The 13719-nt window shown below is 34.8% G+C and overlaps 1 protein-coding gene and 1 pseudogene across 7 annotated transcripts in view; one reads left to right on the forward strand and one right to left on the reverse strand.

Moving 5' to 3' along the window:
* TENT2 (terminal nucleotidyltransferase 2) overlaps positions 1–13719 on the forward strand; it is a 58261-nt gene that overhangs the window by 41165 nt on the left and 3377 nt on the right. For all 6 annotated transcript variants that reach the window (XM_029216211.1, XM_029216210.1, XM_029216205.1 and 3 more), the window contains 2 exons: positions 3200–3336; positions 11720–11811. In XM_029216211.1, the coding sequence (XP_029072044.1) occupies positions 3200–3336; positions 11720–11811 (229 nt within the window). The remainder of the gene's footprint in view (positions 1–3199; positions 3337–11719; positions 11812–13719) is intronic.
* On the reverse strand, positions 912–3164 carry LOC114891824 (annotated as a pseudogene). The gene has a single exon (XR_003792614.1). The product of XR_003792614.1 is annotated as an NHP2-like protein 1 pseudogene (transcript).

A 13719-nucleotide genomic window follows, 5' to 3' on the forward strand; every position in this document is an offset into this window, starting at 1 on the left:
GTAAGATATGATGACACAGCCTCAAAAGATCATGGAATCTGGCAAAAGGTGTTTTGCTAGGCAATTATATGGGCAAAAACAGTGAGACTTTTCAAATGTTTTTCAAGAGATTACTTATTTAAATTTTTCTTAACTTGGCATTGTGAAGAGAAAATGGAAGATATGTGTCTTCAGCATTTAAATATCATATGGAAAATGTTTTCAGGATTTAGTTATTACATATCTGGATATCAGAAGCCCAAAATAAGATATAACCTTAAAAAATAATAGAGATATCTTCCCTAAGTTAAAAAAAAACAGTAAATATCAATAATCCAAAGGAAAAAATGCTTTAAGAAATAGATGTTGTATTGGTTAAATTGTTTTTCTCTGGATTTAGATTGTAATTTTAAAGGCTGCTTTTATTTCTTTGGCTTTTGGATTGCTGCTTACGTGCCCTCATCCTATCTGAAGTAACATATATTGTTCTTCAATACATAAATGCAGTTGGGGAGCTCCTTTTAAAAAAATTCTTCAATGAAATTTTTCTTAAAGCAGAAAATCTTTCTGTAATATGAATGATTACCAAAAATGGGGATTACTTAAGGTTAAATAGAATCCCTATTTACTTGTAGCTTCTTTTAGTTGGATCCTATTGTTTGTTTGTTTGTTTGTTTGCTTGGATTTCTCCTTCAGTTCTCCCTCAATAGGTATGACATGGCCCTTTTTATATATAACCTTGAAAAAGAACAGTGAAGCTAAGAGAACACTGGCCAAACTGTTGGTTCAGGGTCCTTCAGCATTTTAATATAGTAGGTCTCACAACTCTATAGTTTTAATCTCACAATTACTGATATGTTTCTTTAAATTATTGAACAAAATAAAAATTTTAAAGGGGGTTCAAACAGTTTTAAACTTCAGGTAAGAAAATGGCTGCTCTGTCTCAGCATCATTTCATAAGTTGAATGCTTATTGTGCTAGGTGCTAGAAATCAAAATAAGAAGCTTTCAGAGCAGAAACTATTAAACAGTGACCCACTTTTCTTTTCCCTGTCATTTGAACTTATACCTTTTTTGTTTAATTCCCTAGAGAATATTAAATTTTATAGTTTTTTTTGAGCACTATAATATTTTATAACAATAGAAGGTAGCTCAAAATACTATATGCTAACAGACAAATGATACATAACCCCTGTGGTAGGAGTCAGCAGGGAGTGTGGCAGAGGCCACCTGTTTAGGCTAAGAACCTTTCAGTGGACTGCTGGATGGACTGGATCTGCTGCTTCAGTTGTGAGCCTTCTTCGATGGTGACAGAACAGGCGATGACAGGCCTGGAGACCCCACCGGCTCGCCCCAGGGCCTGCTTGGAGCGCACAAACACGTAGGGCACATTCTTGTCCTCACACAGCAGTGGGAGGTGCAGGATGATCTCCAGGGGCTCGGTGTCTGCAGCCATCACGATGAACTCAGAGATGCCTCTCTTGAGGGTTTTGGTGGCCTCATTGGCTCCTTTGTGAAGCTGCTTGTAGTTACATGACGGCTGAACGAGGTCCAATAGTTTCTTGGTGAGGTCGGCATCTGCAAGAGGGTAGGCTTTCAGATTTACATCAGCCTCAGTCATGGCTCCGGTTCCATGGTATCGTCACTCCTCAAGGAGCACAGGTGATGTCAGAGCTGGAGCCGGTTTTACAGTTTTAAATAATGTTATCCTAAGTCCAATTTTACACTTAACAAGTAAGAGCAAGACAAGTAAGAAACCTGCTCTTCCTTCTGCCTTTACTCTTTATTACAAATTAGTGCTTCTCTCCTAGTCCCCCTAGTCCTAGAGACAAATAAGATTTCTACTTGAGTCATATAATGTAATAATAAATCTGTTAGAAGTGTAAGGGAAGCCCCACATTTAGGAATGCCAACTTTGTGAGTTGTGGTTGGAGTAGAATTTTTCTTCTGGCAGAAAGGTAATCACTTCTTGGTAGTTAAAAATTGTTGATAGAATTATAGGTAATGGGGCAGGGAGAGAATATATTTTTATTTTCTTGCTCTTTGTTTTTACTGATGTTTTTTGCGGACTATCATTAAATAGATGCACTACCCTATTTCTCAGTATTACCACTTAGTTATTTGGGGACCCTCTATTTTTTTAAATATTGGAGTTATTCAGATATTACTAATTGAATTAATATCTATAAACCCAAAGTTGATCTGTTGGGTAGTTGAGAACCTTAAGTGTAGTTGTCATTCTGCTGTCTTAACCAATTGGGTTTTTTTGTTTGTTTTTTAAATCTTTCTTTTCTGATGGCAAAGGGGAATATAGAAAACCTTTCTTGAGGGCACTGTGAAAATTACCTGAGAAAGAGTATTTTCTAATGTAATGGATATGTATTATTTGAGAATTTCTATAGTTCATTTAGTTTATTTTAGAGCCATAACTTGCAACTAATAGAGGAAAGATCAGATATGAAAATGAATGGCATACCATAGGCAAAAAGAATAAGTACTCATTAGTATTCTTTCTAATAAGTATCTTGTTTGGGCCTGGATTGCAAGCAGATGATATCCTCCTTTATGCATATTGTGCTAAAAGTAAATTGCTGAATATTGCTTGCTGGTATGTTTCCTATCTTTCTTCTTTTCCCTGCCTTCTTTGTCTTTGCAAGTTCAATTCATGTTGAACATCATTATTTCTGTTCCCTCTAAGATACAAAATACAAAATGAAATAAAATTTCAAAAAATCTTAAAATCAGTGTAAGTACTATTTATGTATTAAAATTACTTATATGACCTTTGAGAGAAATTTTAAGTGACAGTTGGAGAAAGCTCTCATCTTGTCCTTGATACACTTCAGAAAGTACAACTGCTCTTTATAGAAATAATTAAGAAGGATATACATTTATAAAGAAATCTAAATATTATTGGACGGAATCTTGGTATGTACAGTAAGGTTTTATTTATGAATTAGAAAATCTTTTGCTACCATAGGAATTCATTTGGTTAACTGAGTGATATACCTCAGTCAGGGTTAGAATATCTTAGTTTTTCAGGTCCTTTCTGGCCTACTCCAAACATGGGTGAAACCTTTACTGGAAGAAAATCTTCAGATTTCCAAATTGCCAACATAAAGAAAATTCTCTCTTCTTCAGACAGCCTTATGTTAGGATTTATAAAGTTTTTTGGTGTGTTTTTAAATGGCCTCACATCTTTCCCTTTTTCTTTTTGATAGGAATCTTTTAGTCCTGCTATACAGCTGCACCTTGTACATCAAGCTCCGTGTAATGTTCCTCCTTACCTCTCAAAGAATGAATCAAATCTTGGGGACCTCTTACTGGGCTTTCTTAAATATTATGCTACAGAATTTGAGTAAGTGAAATTTCAAATTGTGTTTATTCGTTTGTAAATAAGTGAATGCTACAAATTGGGTCATAAACTGTATTTATCAATTTCAGTGTTGTAAACTACTCCAAAAATGTGTAGTTTATAAAATTTAATATCTAATAATTATTAGAAACTAAATAGCTTTCCTGTTTCTAGCTAATAAAAAAATTATAGTTCAATAAGCCCAGTTTTAGTTGATTTCAGTAGTGATCCCATTTTATATTTAGCCACCTCTTTCCACTGTAGGGCCTGAATAAATGTTTGTGTTGGTCCTGTGTAGGTGCTGTATAGTATGGAACATCTGTTTTCCAGGAACTTAAAATTTGTAATAAAAAACACAGCTAAAACAAACTTGGAAAAAGTTCTACTTAATACTTGATATCTGAATAAATAGTTGTGTTTGTATGATATACAAATCAAGGACTACTCCTTTTCCTTTTTTTTTTTTTTTTTTTTTTTTTTTGGTGAGGGTGATACATAAACATGAAACAGTAAAGTGTACAGTCAGGCTGGCCATAACTGAAAGTTCTTACAGGAGTTTTTAGTCCAGATAGAGTGGGATTAGGGGTTGTTTGCAGCTCTTCTGATCAATTTGGAAAAGCTTGAAGGAGAGAACTTAGAAGTTGTACAGTTAGAGGAGGAGGGTACAGTGACCATAGGGTGCCAGTTTGAAGAGGTTTGGAGAGGGGAACAATAATAGTAAGCCTAATAAATTGCTATTACTTGGTGGGAAGAACTGTTCTAAGCAGATTATATGTATTATCTCATTAGTTTACATAATAGCCAAATGAGTTGGTATTATTTTATGCCCATTTTACCAGTGAGGCATATAGAGAGGTGAGGAAACTGGCCCGAAGATCACACAGGTAGTAAGGGGAATACTTCAGATAGTTTTGACTGCAAAATTCACTCTCTTAACTATGATACTTTACTGAAATGTTGATATTATCTGCTATCATACAGGAGTTTTAAAGAAACTTGACTCATATAAGATGATTTGAAACATAGGACCTGAAGGAAGAAGTGTTCTTTACATTTCTCCAAGTAAAGTTTCTATCAGACTGCCTGTTTTGTTTATGGTTGTGTCTCCATTACCTAGCCCAATGCCAGGTAGTGGTACTTGAAAAATACTTGCTATAGGTAAATAATTTTGAAGCAGAAAGTAAGATTATGGATATGAGTCAGATCCTCAAGGTGACTTAGAAATTACTGAATTAGGTTAAACAAAAGGAGTAAGAAAAGTGCTGAAGAAAAGTAGTTCAAGAAGAATGAAGTTATAATAATCCAGGTTAAAAATGACCAGGACCTGAATGTAAGTCTAGGCAACAAAGATAAAAAGGAAGGAGCTTTCATCTGTATAAAGATGAGGACAGATTTAAGACTGTATGAGACATGGGACATAAGAGAATATAAAGGTTATTCTAGAGTTAAGATTTTTTAAGATGTTGCAATGATAATAGCTAATGTTTCGTGAATGTTTACCTAGTGTCCTGCAGTATGCCGAGTGAATCCCATGTATTATCTCATTTAATTCTCAAAATAACCCCTTTCAAACTTCGGGAATTTGTGAACTTGAAACTTGCCCGTAACGATACAGTTAGATAGCCAGAGAACTGGGATTCAAATTCAGGTGACTAAAACCACATTCTTAGTTGTTAGACTGTATTGGCATCATCTGTTGTGTCATGTAAATTAGATATTGGGGGAAGTTCATAGAAGAAAGATATTTTTCTGCCATGTAGAGTTTAGGATTAGAGCATCTAGAGAAATACTTTGAAAATCATCTGCTTTGTTGGACTGAAACAAAATGGTAGATGTGCAGGTTTGTATGTTAGTTTATTTAGTATTAACAGAAACTAGCTTGCTGTGCCAAATGAATCTGGCTAAGAGGTTTTGAACTTTTGGACGCACTTGTTATGATGCTACATGATTTAGGTGACATCTTCACCTACTGTTTCATCATATAGTGCATTGTTGTTTCATACCAGATATTTTCAGAAATTTGACTGTAGGGAGCATAGCCAAGAGTGTAGTCATGGTAATGAACTAGGTGCTGTGCAGAAGAATTCTGGCAGCCATTAGAAGCATTTGTAAGGATGTTTTCTGAACTTTGAGATACTATTAAAAAATTCCCTTTACTTGAAGACAAAGAATTAAGTGCCTGTGAAAGGATGCTTGAGTACCTGGTATGAATGGTGCAGAAATTTTATATGGCCATTTAAAATTACCATTAAAAAGATTTTCTTACCTACCTCACTCGCAGCTTTCTCCTTAAACCTTGCTGCTGAAAATTCTTAAAATGAAGCCAGCTTTCTAGAAATGTACCTAGGAACGAGGAACTGACAAAATAGGAAAAAAAAGGATCAGGTGGTTCAGGAGTCTAGAAAAACATACAGTCAGAATTTAATCACTTTGTAACTTAGCAAAACAACAAAAAAGAAAAGAAAAGAAAATTTTAAATTCTAAATATCTTACAGACTCATAGCTACTGGAGAGTCTAGGAACCTTAAAAGGTATCTGTTTTATAATTCTCTTTATTTTCTGGATGCCCAATCACATGTCATTACTGCTAGTTTATCTGTTGAATTAAAAGTACATACCTATATACTTAAATACATACATTTTTTGAAAAAGGAAATACAAAGGACAATTTTTCTATCTCCTATCTTACTATTTTTTCCTCATTTTATTTCATCAATAAATCATTGAGTGCCTACTCTATACCAAGCTATTTTCTATGCACTGGGGATATAGCAGTTAACAAAAGTGTCTTTATGGAGCTTATCTTGTAGTATGGAGAGATAGACAGTAAACAAATAAAATGTACAGTATGTTAGATGGTGGTAAGTAGAGAAAAATAAAGCAAAAGCAAGAAAGGATATTCTGGTGTGTGTAGTTGTTGCAATTTTAATACCTGTATTGCCGTTTAATACCTAGCGTGGTAAGACAGTCTCACCGAAAAGGTGACCTTTGAAATAAAGACCCAACGGAGAGGAAGGTGTGAGTTATGTGTCTATATGGGAGAAGAGCTTTCCAAACAGAAGGAAAAACAACTGCAAAGACCCTGAGGTGGAGGTTTGCCTAACATGTTCAAGGAACAGCAAAGAGGCCAGTGTGACTGGAAGAGAGTGTAGAAGTCAATGATGTCTGAGAGTTAAGGAAGTCCATGTCATGTAGGGTCTTGTGGTTAACTTTGATGACTTTGGCTTTTCCTCTGGGTAAAATGGGAAACCACTGGAGGGATTTCAGTGGAGAAATTGCGTGATCTGATTTAGTTTATAACATGCTCATCCTGGTTGGTGGATAAGAATAGACTGAAGGGGGAGCCGAAGGCAGAAGCAAGGAGACTGTTTAGAAAGGTGTTGTAGTAATCTAAGAGAAGTCATGTAGCTTGGGTAAAGGTGGTTGCAGTGGAAGTGGATGAGAAGTGGTCAGATTCCACTTACATTTTGATTTGCCATAGATTAGATGTGACCTAAGAGAAAGTGAGGAGCCAAGAATGGCTTCTAAGATTTTGGCCTGAGCAACTGCAAAGGTGGAGTTGCCATTAGGTGTGATGCGGAATACAAGGGAGGAACATTACTGATTTTGAACATTTTAAGGTTGAGATACCCACAAAATATTCAAGTAGAGATACTGAGTAGAGTTGGATATACAACTCTAGAGTTCAGGAGCGAGGTCACAGTTAGAGCTTTATATTTGGGAGTTGTCAGCAGGTAGATGGTATTTAATGCTAGGAAACTTTTTGAGAAAACCAAGGGAATATAGATAGAAAAGGTTCAGTCCAAAGACTAAACCCTTAGATACTCCAGTGTTAAGAGGGGTACAGGAAATACAGAAGATACAAGAGTGTTTTAAATGACAGTGAAGAGAGAAAGACAAATTCAGAATGTAGATATTCTGTGAAATAATTGGCCTAGTCTCTCAAAAAGTCAATATCTTAAAAAAAAAAAAAGTGGAGGGGACATTTCCAGATTAAAGAGATGGAACAATCAAATACAATGGATGAACCTGGATTACAATCTGATTGTAGAGAGGGTGGAAAAATTATAAAAGGCATTTGAGTTACATTAATTTCTTGATGCTGTTGGTATTACAAAAGAGAATAGCCTTATTCTTAGATATATGCCAAAGGATAAAGAAATGAAGTTTCACTCTGTCTGCAGCTTAACAAAAGGGTCAGTTCAAAACATACACATATACACACACACACAAGCAAATGTGGCAAAATATTAACCACTGTTGCACTGCTTTTAAGTTTTATGCTTTTCATTTTTCCCTTTGAAAAATGTCAATACAGAGGTGAAATAAAAATAGATTAGGTATGAGAAGGAACTAATATATAGTAATCAAAAAAGGAAGAATCATTGAGAAAGGAGGAAAGCCAATAGAATGTGGTATCTTGGAATCCAACGGGGAAAAACGTTTTGAGGAGGAGGGAGTGATTATGTGCGTCACATTTTTTGATAGATCAAGTACAAGATGAGAACTAAAAGCTGACCACTGAAGCATCTGTCCATGTGGAGGCTACTGGACCCTTGATAGGAGCAGTGGATAAAAAGCGTCATTGGGGCCTTTCTCACCTTCTGAGATGGCCCATACTCTGTGGAGTGTGTTTCTCCCAAGCCCAGTCTCGCCTTCTGGGATGGCCCACACTCTCTCTGTGCAGTGTGTTTCTCTCTAAATAAATCCACTTCTTCCCTATCAAAAAAAAAAAAAAAAGTGTCATTGGTGTGAGCTAAAGAGAGAAGAGGAGGGGAGGATTTAGGTAGTATAGCTAACTCTCTAGGGAAATTTACATACTTGTAAAGGGAGCAGAAAAAGTGGGGTAGAAATTGGAGGATTAAGCAGGGTTGAGATTTTGTTTTTAGAAAGAAATTTTGCCATCTTTATGGCAAAATTGGTGATACCAGAAAAATTGTAGTAAATCGTTGAACAGTCTACTTGTTTGAGTAGAGAAGGATTGGAATCTAGAGCACAAGTGGAATAGAAGCGCTGACAATTCATTAATAATAATGAGGAAAAAAAGAATATATAGATACAGACAAATGCAGGTTGATGTGGTGGGAGCTAGAGGAAACTATCTTTTTGATTGTTCTAGTTTTTTTAGTGAAATGAAGCATGGACATCAGCCAGGAAGGATTGTGAGGGAGTAGATTTGAGAAGTGAGGAGAAGGTATGAATTGTCACGTAGAAGAGTAAAGGAGTGAATTAACTATGGAAATATAGTATGATTGGTGGGTAGTGGCATTTAGGATCATTTTGAGCTAAGACATCATGAATTTAAAGTGATCATAAACGGAAAGGTCAATATGGTTGCATTTTTTCTCCAGCGCTGTTTAGCTGCTTGGGAAAGGATTGGAGTAAACAAAGATTTAATTATAGTTGTATCAGCCAAGTAAGTTCAGTGCAGCAAGAGCAGGTAAGAGAGTTGAGGGATATGCAAGGGAGTGATTTTAATAATTGACCATGGACAGGACATATTAAATTCAGTCTTGAAAATGGGCACAGTGTTGCCTACGTGATATCTAGGTGGCAGTTTCCAATAGTTACTTGTAAATTTTGGCGTGGGGCTTAGTAGCTGGAGAAGATGATTTGGGAAAGAAACATCAGAGTACTGAAGCCCGGATGGGTGCTCTAGCATTTGAAAAAGATTGAAAAAGACAAAGTCCTGATAGACACCAGCATTTAAAGGGTCAGGCAGAAGAGGAGCCAGTCAAAACAAAACAAAACTCCAGGATTAGAGTCAAGCTTTTTCTCTGTTTACAAGATTTGAAATCCCTAACAAAGTGTTTGTTTGTTTGATTATTTGCTTCCCAGCCCTTAGTAATAGAATAAAAATATACAATTTTTTCACTTACTTTGACTAGTCTTAGCATATATGCAGCCATGTGGTATCAGACACATAATTTTGTCTTTATTAGACTTAAATTTTTCTTTGTAATGTTGTTGAAGTCTGCATTTCCAATTTAATCAATTGTCTCAAAATACTTTGTTACAAAAAGAATGGCTAGAAGAGAATTAATAAATGAGTACCAGCTCATTATCATTACTGAAGAAAAAAAGCAAGCATCTTACCAATATAGTCAGAAATCTGTTTTATATTCAAAAGATTATCATACATTATCAGATCTGTTTTAGATTAAGCCCCATATCTGTTGTTCTCGTCTTTTCTGAAACATCCCTCTTTTATAGATTGTATCTTATTTTATACTTTAATTACTGAGTGACAATGACAGATTTTCACATGGCAAGCAAATTATGGTAGAGAAATATGGTATGATAAAAGGCTTAGTTTAGAGCCTGTTTTAAAGAAGGAAATGTGTAGGGAAAATATTTCTAAATTACCATTTGAATTCTACATTTAAATTCACCTCTAAGATTAAAAGTAGTATATAAGTTATGTATCATGTTTATGATTTGAAATATTTAATAATTTCAAATATTTGAAAGTTCTTCAAAAATGCAGTAGATTGAATCAGTCCAAATAGTAGTGGTTCAAATATTCTTTTTTAATTCCTCTATGAAGTACTTCAAATGATAGTCATTTAAATAACTGAATTGTTTGGATTGTTTATAGGTTGAAGATTAAACACTATCTGGTTAGTGATGAAAAAGTGAATATGGATGTGTCACATATGTTTCTGTGATCCAGTTTAGAATCAAATACTGGCATGTAATATAAATTCAGGATTGGATTTAATAGAAATATAGTGGTGAAGAGAGTTCCTTTGATTTAAGAAAGTAAAAGTTTTAGTTTAACAGCAGGATACAGTATTTCAATATTTTAAACTTGTCTGAGAGAAAAAAATCAGTCCACCCCCTTTTAACATCATATTTCCTATTTTAATTCTACTGCAGATTCCACTGTCCTATAAGTTGAAATTAGAAACAAGTAGTCTCAGGAAAAAGTTCATTTTATTAGTGAAATTTGTCTTATGCGGTATAAAGTGAAGTAGCACAAAGTGTAATTCTACTGTAATTTTGTGTGGGTCAGCAATGTGGTTATATAACTCTCCCCTTTACATTGTTATTTTTAAGAAAATTTTGGTAACACACTTGGACCAGTAGAGCAGTGTACTTCTTTTCTGTTTGGAGTCCAAACTAACAGAGCTGCTGCACATGATGGATCTAAAACGTCTTACTGTAACCAATCCTAAGTATTTCTTTTTGACAACCCACTTATTTTTAAAAAACATAAATTCTGATATATATTTTTAAAGAACTTAAAGCTGTCTTTGCAAACTATTTCTAAACTGTATTCTTGGTAAGAAAAAATAGAAAATCATACTTTGAGGATTCTTTTCAGTTATCAAACTTCACAAGATGCAATATTTTCTTGCATGTTTTACATAGAAATTAGTCAATTTTCCAGAAACAAATGCCATACTGGACCCACGATTATATCCTTATGGATTCTCTAATAAATAGAGACAGAGTAGGACAAGTGTTACATTTGGAATGTCCCAAACCATGGTCTTTCTCCTACTGAAATGAGGGAGAAAGCTAAATACAGCTGAAAAAAAAGATACCAGCTATACCCCAAACTCATTTTTCTATTGAATACAAGCTGAGTGGTTATGTGTTTTTAAAATGTTTTTGAAAAAAGGAAAATTGTGCTTGTATAAAATTATTATAATTTGAACTTCTACAAAATTATTATAAATTTAAAAGAACAGTGTAAGGTTAGGATATACTAAAGACGGGACAGTTTACCTTCAAGCATGCTGATAAAATTGTTTTACTTGAATAAAACTTCACTGTTAACATTTACGTCTGATATACAGCAATAATGGTATGTTTTCATAGAGTATTTTTTTTTCTTAAAACAGCATCTTCTTGCTTCTACTGGAAAATTAAAAATTTTTCTACCATAAATCATATCGGTAGAGGTGCACCTGAACAGAAATTATTTAATGATGCCAGAAAACAACACAAGAAGATTACCTCTCTCTTACCAAATAAAAACTTCTTACTGGGGTGTTAACAAGGAACGTAGTTTTTTTGCTTACTTACATCTTATTTTTCATATTACTTCATTTATTCAAAAAATATGTATTGAATACCTAGTTTATACTAAGCAACTAGGTGAAGAGTAAAAAAAATACACAAATAGCTCAGCATCTTGGAGCTTTCATTCTATTTAGGGGTGACACACAATAACATAATAAATAAGCAAATTGTTAGAACGTAAGTGCTGTGGAGACAAACGAAGTAGAGAAGGGGAAATGGGGATCGAGGTGCAGAGGGTTGAAGCAAATTCCAGTTCTATGAGAAGATCAGAGTAGGCTTAACTACTGATATAATAAAAATAATAAAAGGGAAGTTAAGAAAATAGTTAACATGATTAATGTTTTTCTTTTGATAGCTGGAACAGTCAAATGATTTCAGTTCGTGAAGCCAAAGCCATTCCCAGGCCTGATGGTATTGAGTGGAGAAATAAATACATCTGTGTAGAAGGTAGCTTTCCCACAACTACTCTCTATTTCCTATCCAACTATCATCATGGTTCTGAGAGAATTACTTGAATACTTTCAGCTTATATTTCATCTAAAAGTAATACATTTATGTTCTGAAGTGGTTTATAAGTCTTTTAATCGTAAGATTTTAATTAAAAAAATAATTTAAAATTCTTTAGTTGTAAAATAATAAACACGAATTTAGGTGTCGAATCTTTCCAGTCAGTAGGATTTGAGCAGTCTTCACGCACCTCTCATGCTTGTAGTTGGTTGAAATTTAGTTTCATGACTTACAGGTAGAAGAAAATGATTCTTTGAAATAAAATTAGTTCTTTTATACTTAAATATTGATAATTAATACAAGCTAGATTTTTATGAATATTAAATTGATTTTCCTTTAAAAATTAAATGGCCTGCAGATAGTCTGTTCTCTAAAATTAATTTACATGTAGTTGAATATTTCTTTAAGTCAGTGGAAACTGACTTCAAGAGGCAATATTGTTCTCACAGATGCCAAGTTGATGACTTTTGTAAATCTTGAGGTAACATAAAGGGTTGAGATTTGGCATTTGCAGGAAAACATCAGATTTAGAGTATTTTAATCTTGAATTATAATGCAACATCTTAAGAGTTTATAAATGTGAAATTGAATCTCCTGCTTTGGTGTTTCATTTGCTAAATTGCACAGTGTGTGTATGTTATTTTAGTTACTTGGTTCTTTTGAATATTAAATACAGTTGTAAAGTGCTACGCACTGTGATCTGATAGTTTGGCATATGGCGTTATTTTATTTTGAAAAGTACTGTGACAAAGTTTTTTGAAATAGCCTTTCTGAGCAATAAAAAAATAAGCAAAAGGAGTTTTTAAAATTACGTGCCTGATTAGATTATATGACAAATCTAAAATTAACATCTCCATCAAATTTCCCATTCTTTCACACCTTTTTTGAGGTCTTTCCCCTCATTCTAGCAACTTCATTCTCTTTCTCGCTAGTCTCTCTCTTTCAGCTTTACAGCATACATAGGTCTTCTCATCCTTGAAAAATACTCTTGACTTGATCCTACTGGCTTTTCTGAGTACTTTTTTTCCTCTTTTTTATGCCAGAATTCTTCAACTCTAGTAATTTTAACCTACTGCTGGCATTATTTCAGCTCCCATCTCACTCCTGATGCCTTTAGTTATCCTTCTTTTCTCACTATTATCTTCAGTTTCCTTATTCTCTTATATAGAATCAGTTTCTTTGTCTCTATATATGAACTCTTCTCTCTTATTTTGTGGGTGAAGGGTGAGTGGGGTGAGGGTAGAGACATGGAAAGTAATATTGGAGACACACACATAAAATCTCTTATTTTGTTCTCTTCCTGTCTTGTCCACTTTTTTCTCTATCCTGTTTTTCTGTCTTTCACTGCCAAATTTCTAATACAAGTTACCGTTCTCATTGCATTTTTTTAAAGCCATTTAGTCACACCATAATTCTCTGCACTGTCTTCCATCCTCCCTGGTATTAAACCTCTTCTTTCAAAGGCATTGACCTTTCTCCTACTAGACAAATCAGTGGTTTTTTATTATTTATTTATTTATGGCTGCCTTGGGTCTTCATTGCTGTGTGCGGGCTTTCTCTAGTTGTGACGAGCGGGGGCTACTCTTCGTTGCAGTGCATGGGCTTCTCATTGCGGTGGCTTCTCTTGCTGCAGAGCACAGGCTCTACGTGCATGGGCTTCAGTAGTTGTGGCTTGCGGGCTCTAGAGCACAGGCTCAGTAGTTGTGGCACACAGGCCTAGCTGCTCCGTGGCATATGGGATCTTCCCAGACCAGGGCTCGAACCTGTGTCCCCTGCATTGGCAGGCGGATTCTTAACCACTGCACCACCAGGGAAGTACCTCACAGTAGGTTCTTGACTCTATGATTC

Source organism: Monodon monoceros, unplaced genomic scaffold (assembly GCF_005190385.1).
Source record: "Monodon monoceros isolate NGI ecotype Baffin Bay Population unplaced genomic scaffold, NGI_Narwhal_1 Super_Scaffold_12, whole genome shotgun sequence".
NCBI lineage: Eukaryota > Metazoa > Chordata > Mammalia > Artiodactyla > Monodontidae > Monodon > Monodon monoceros.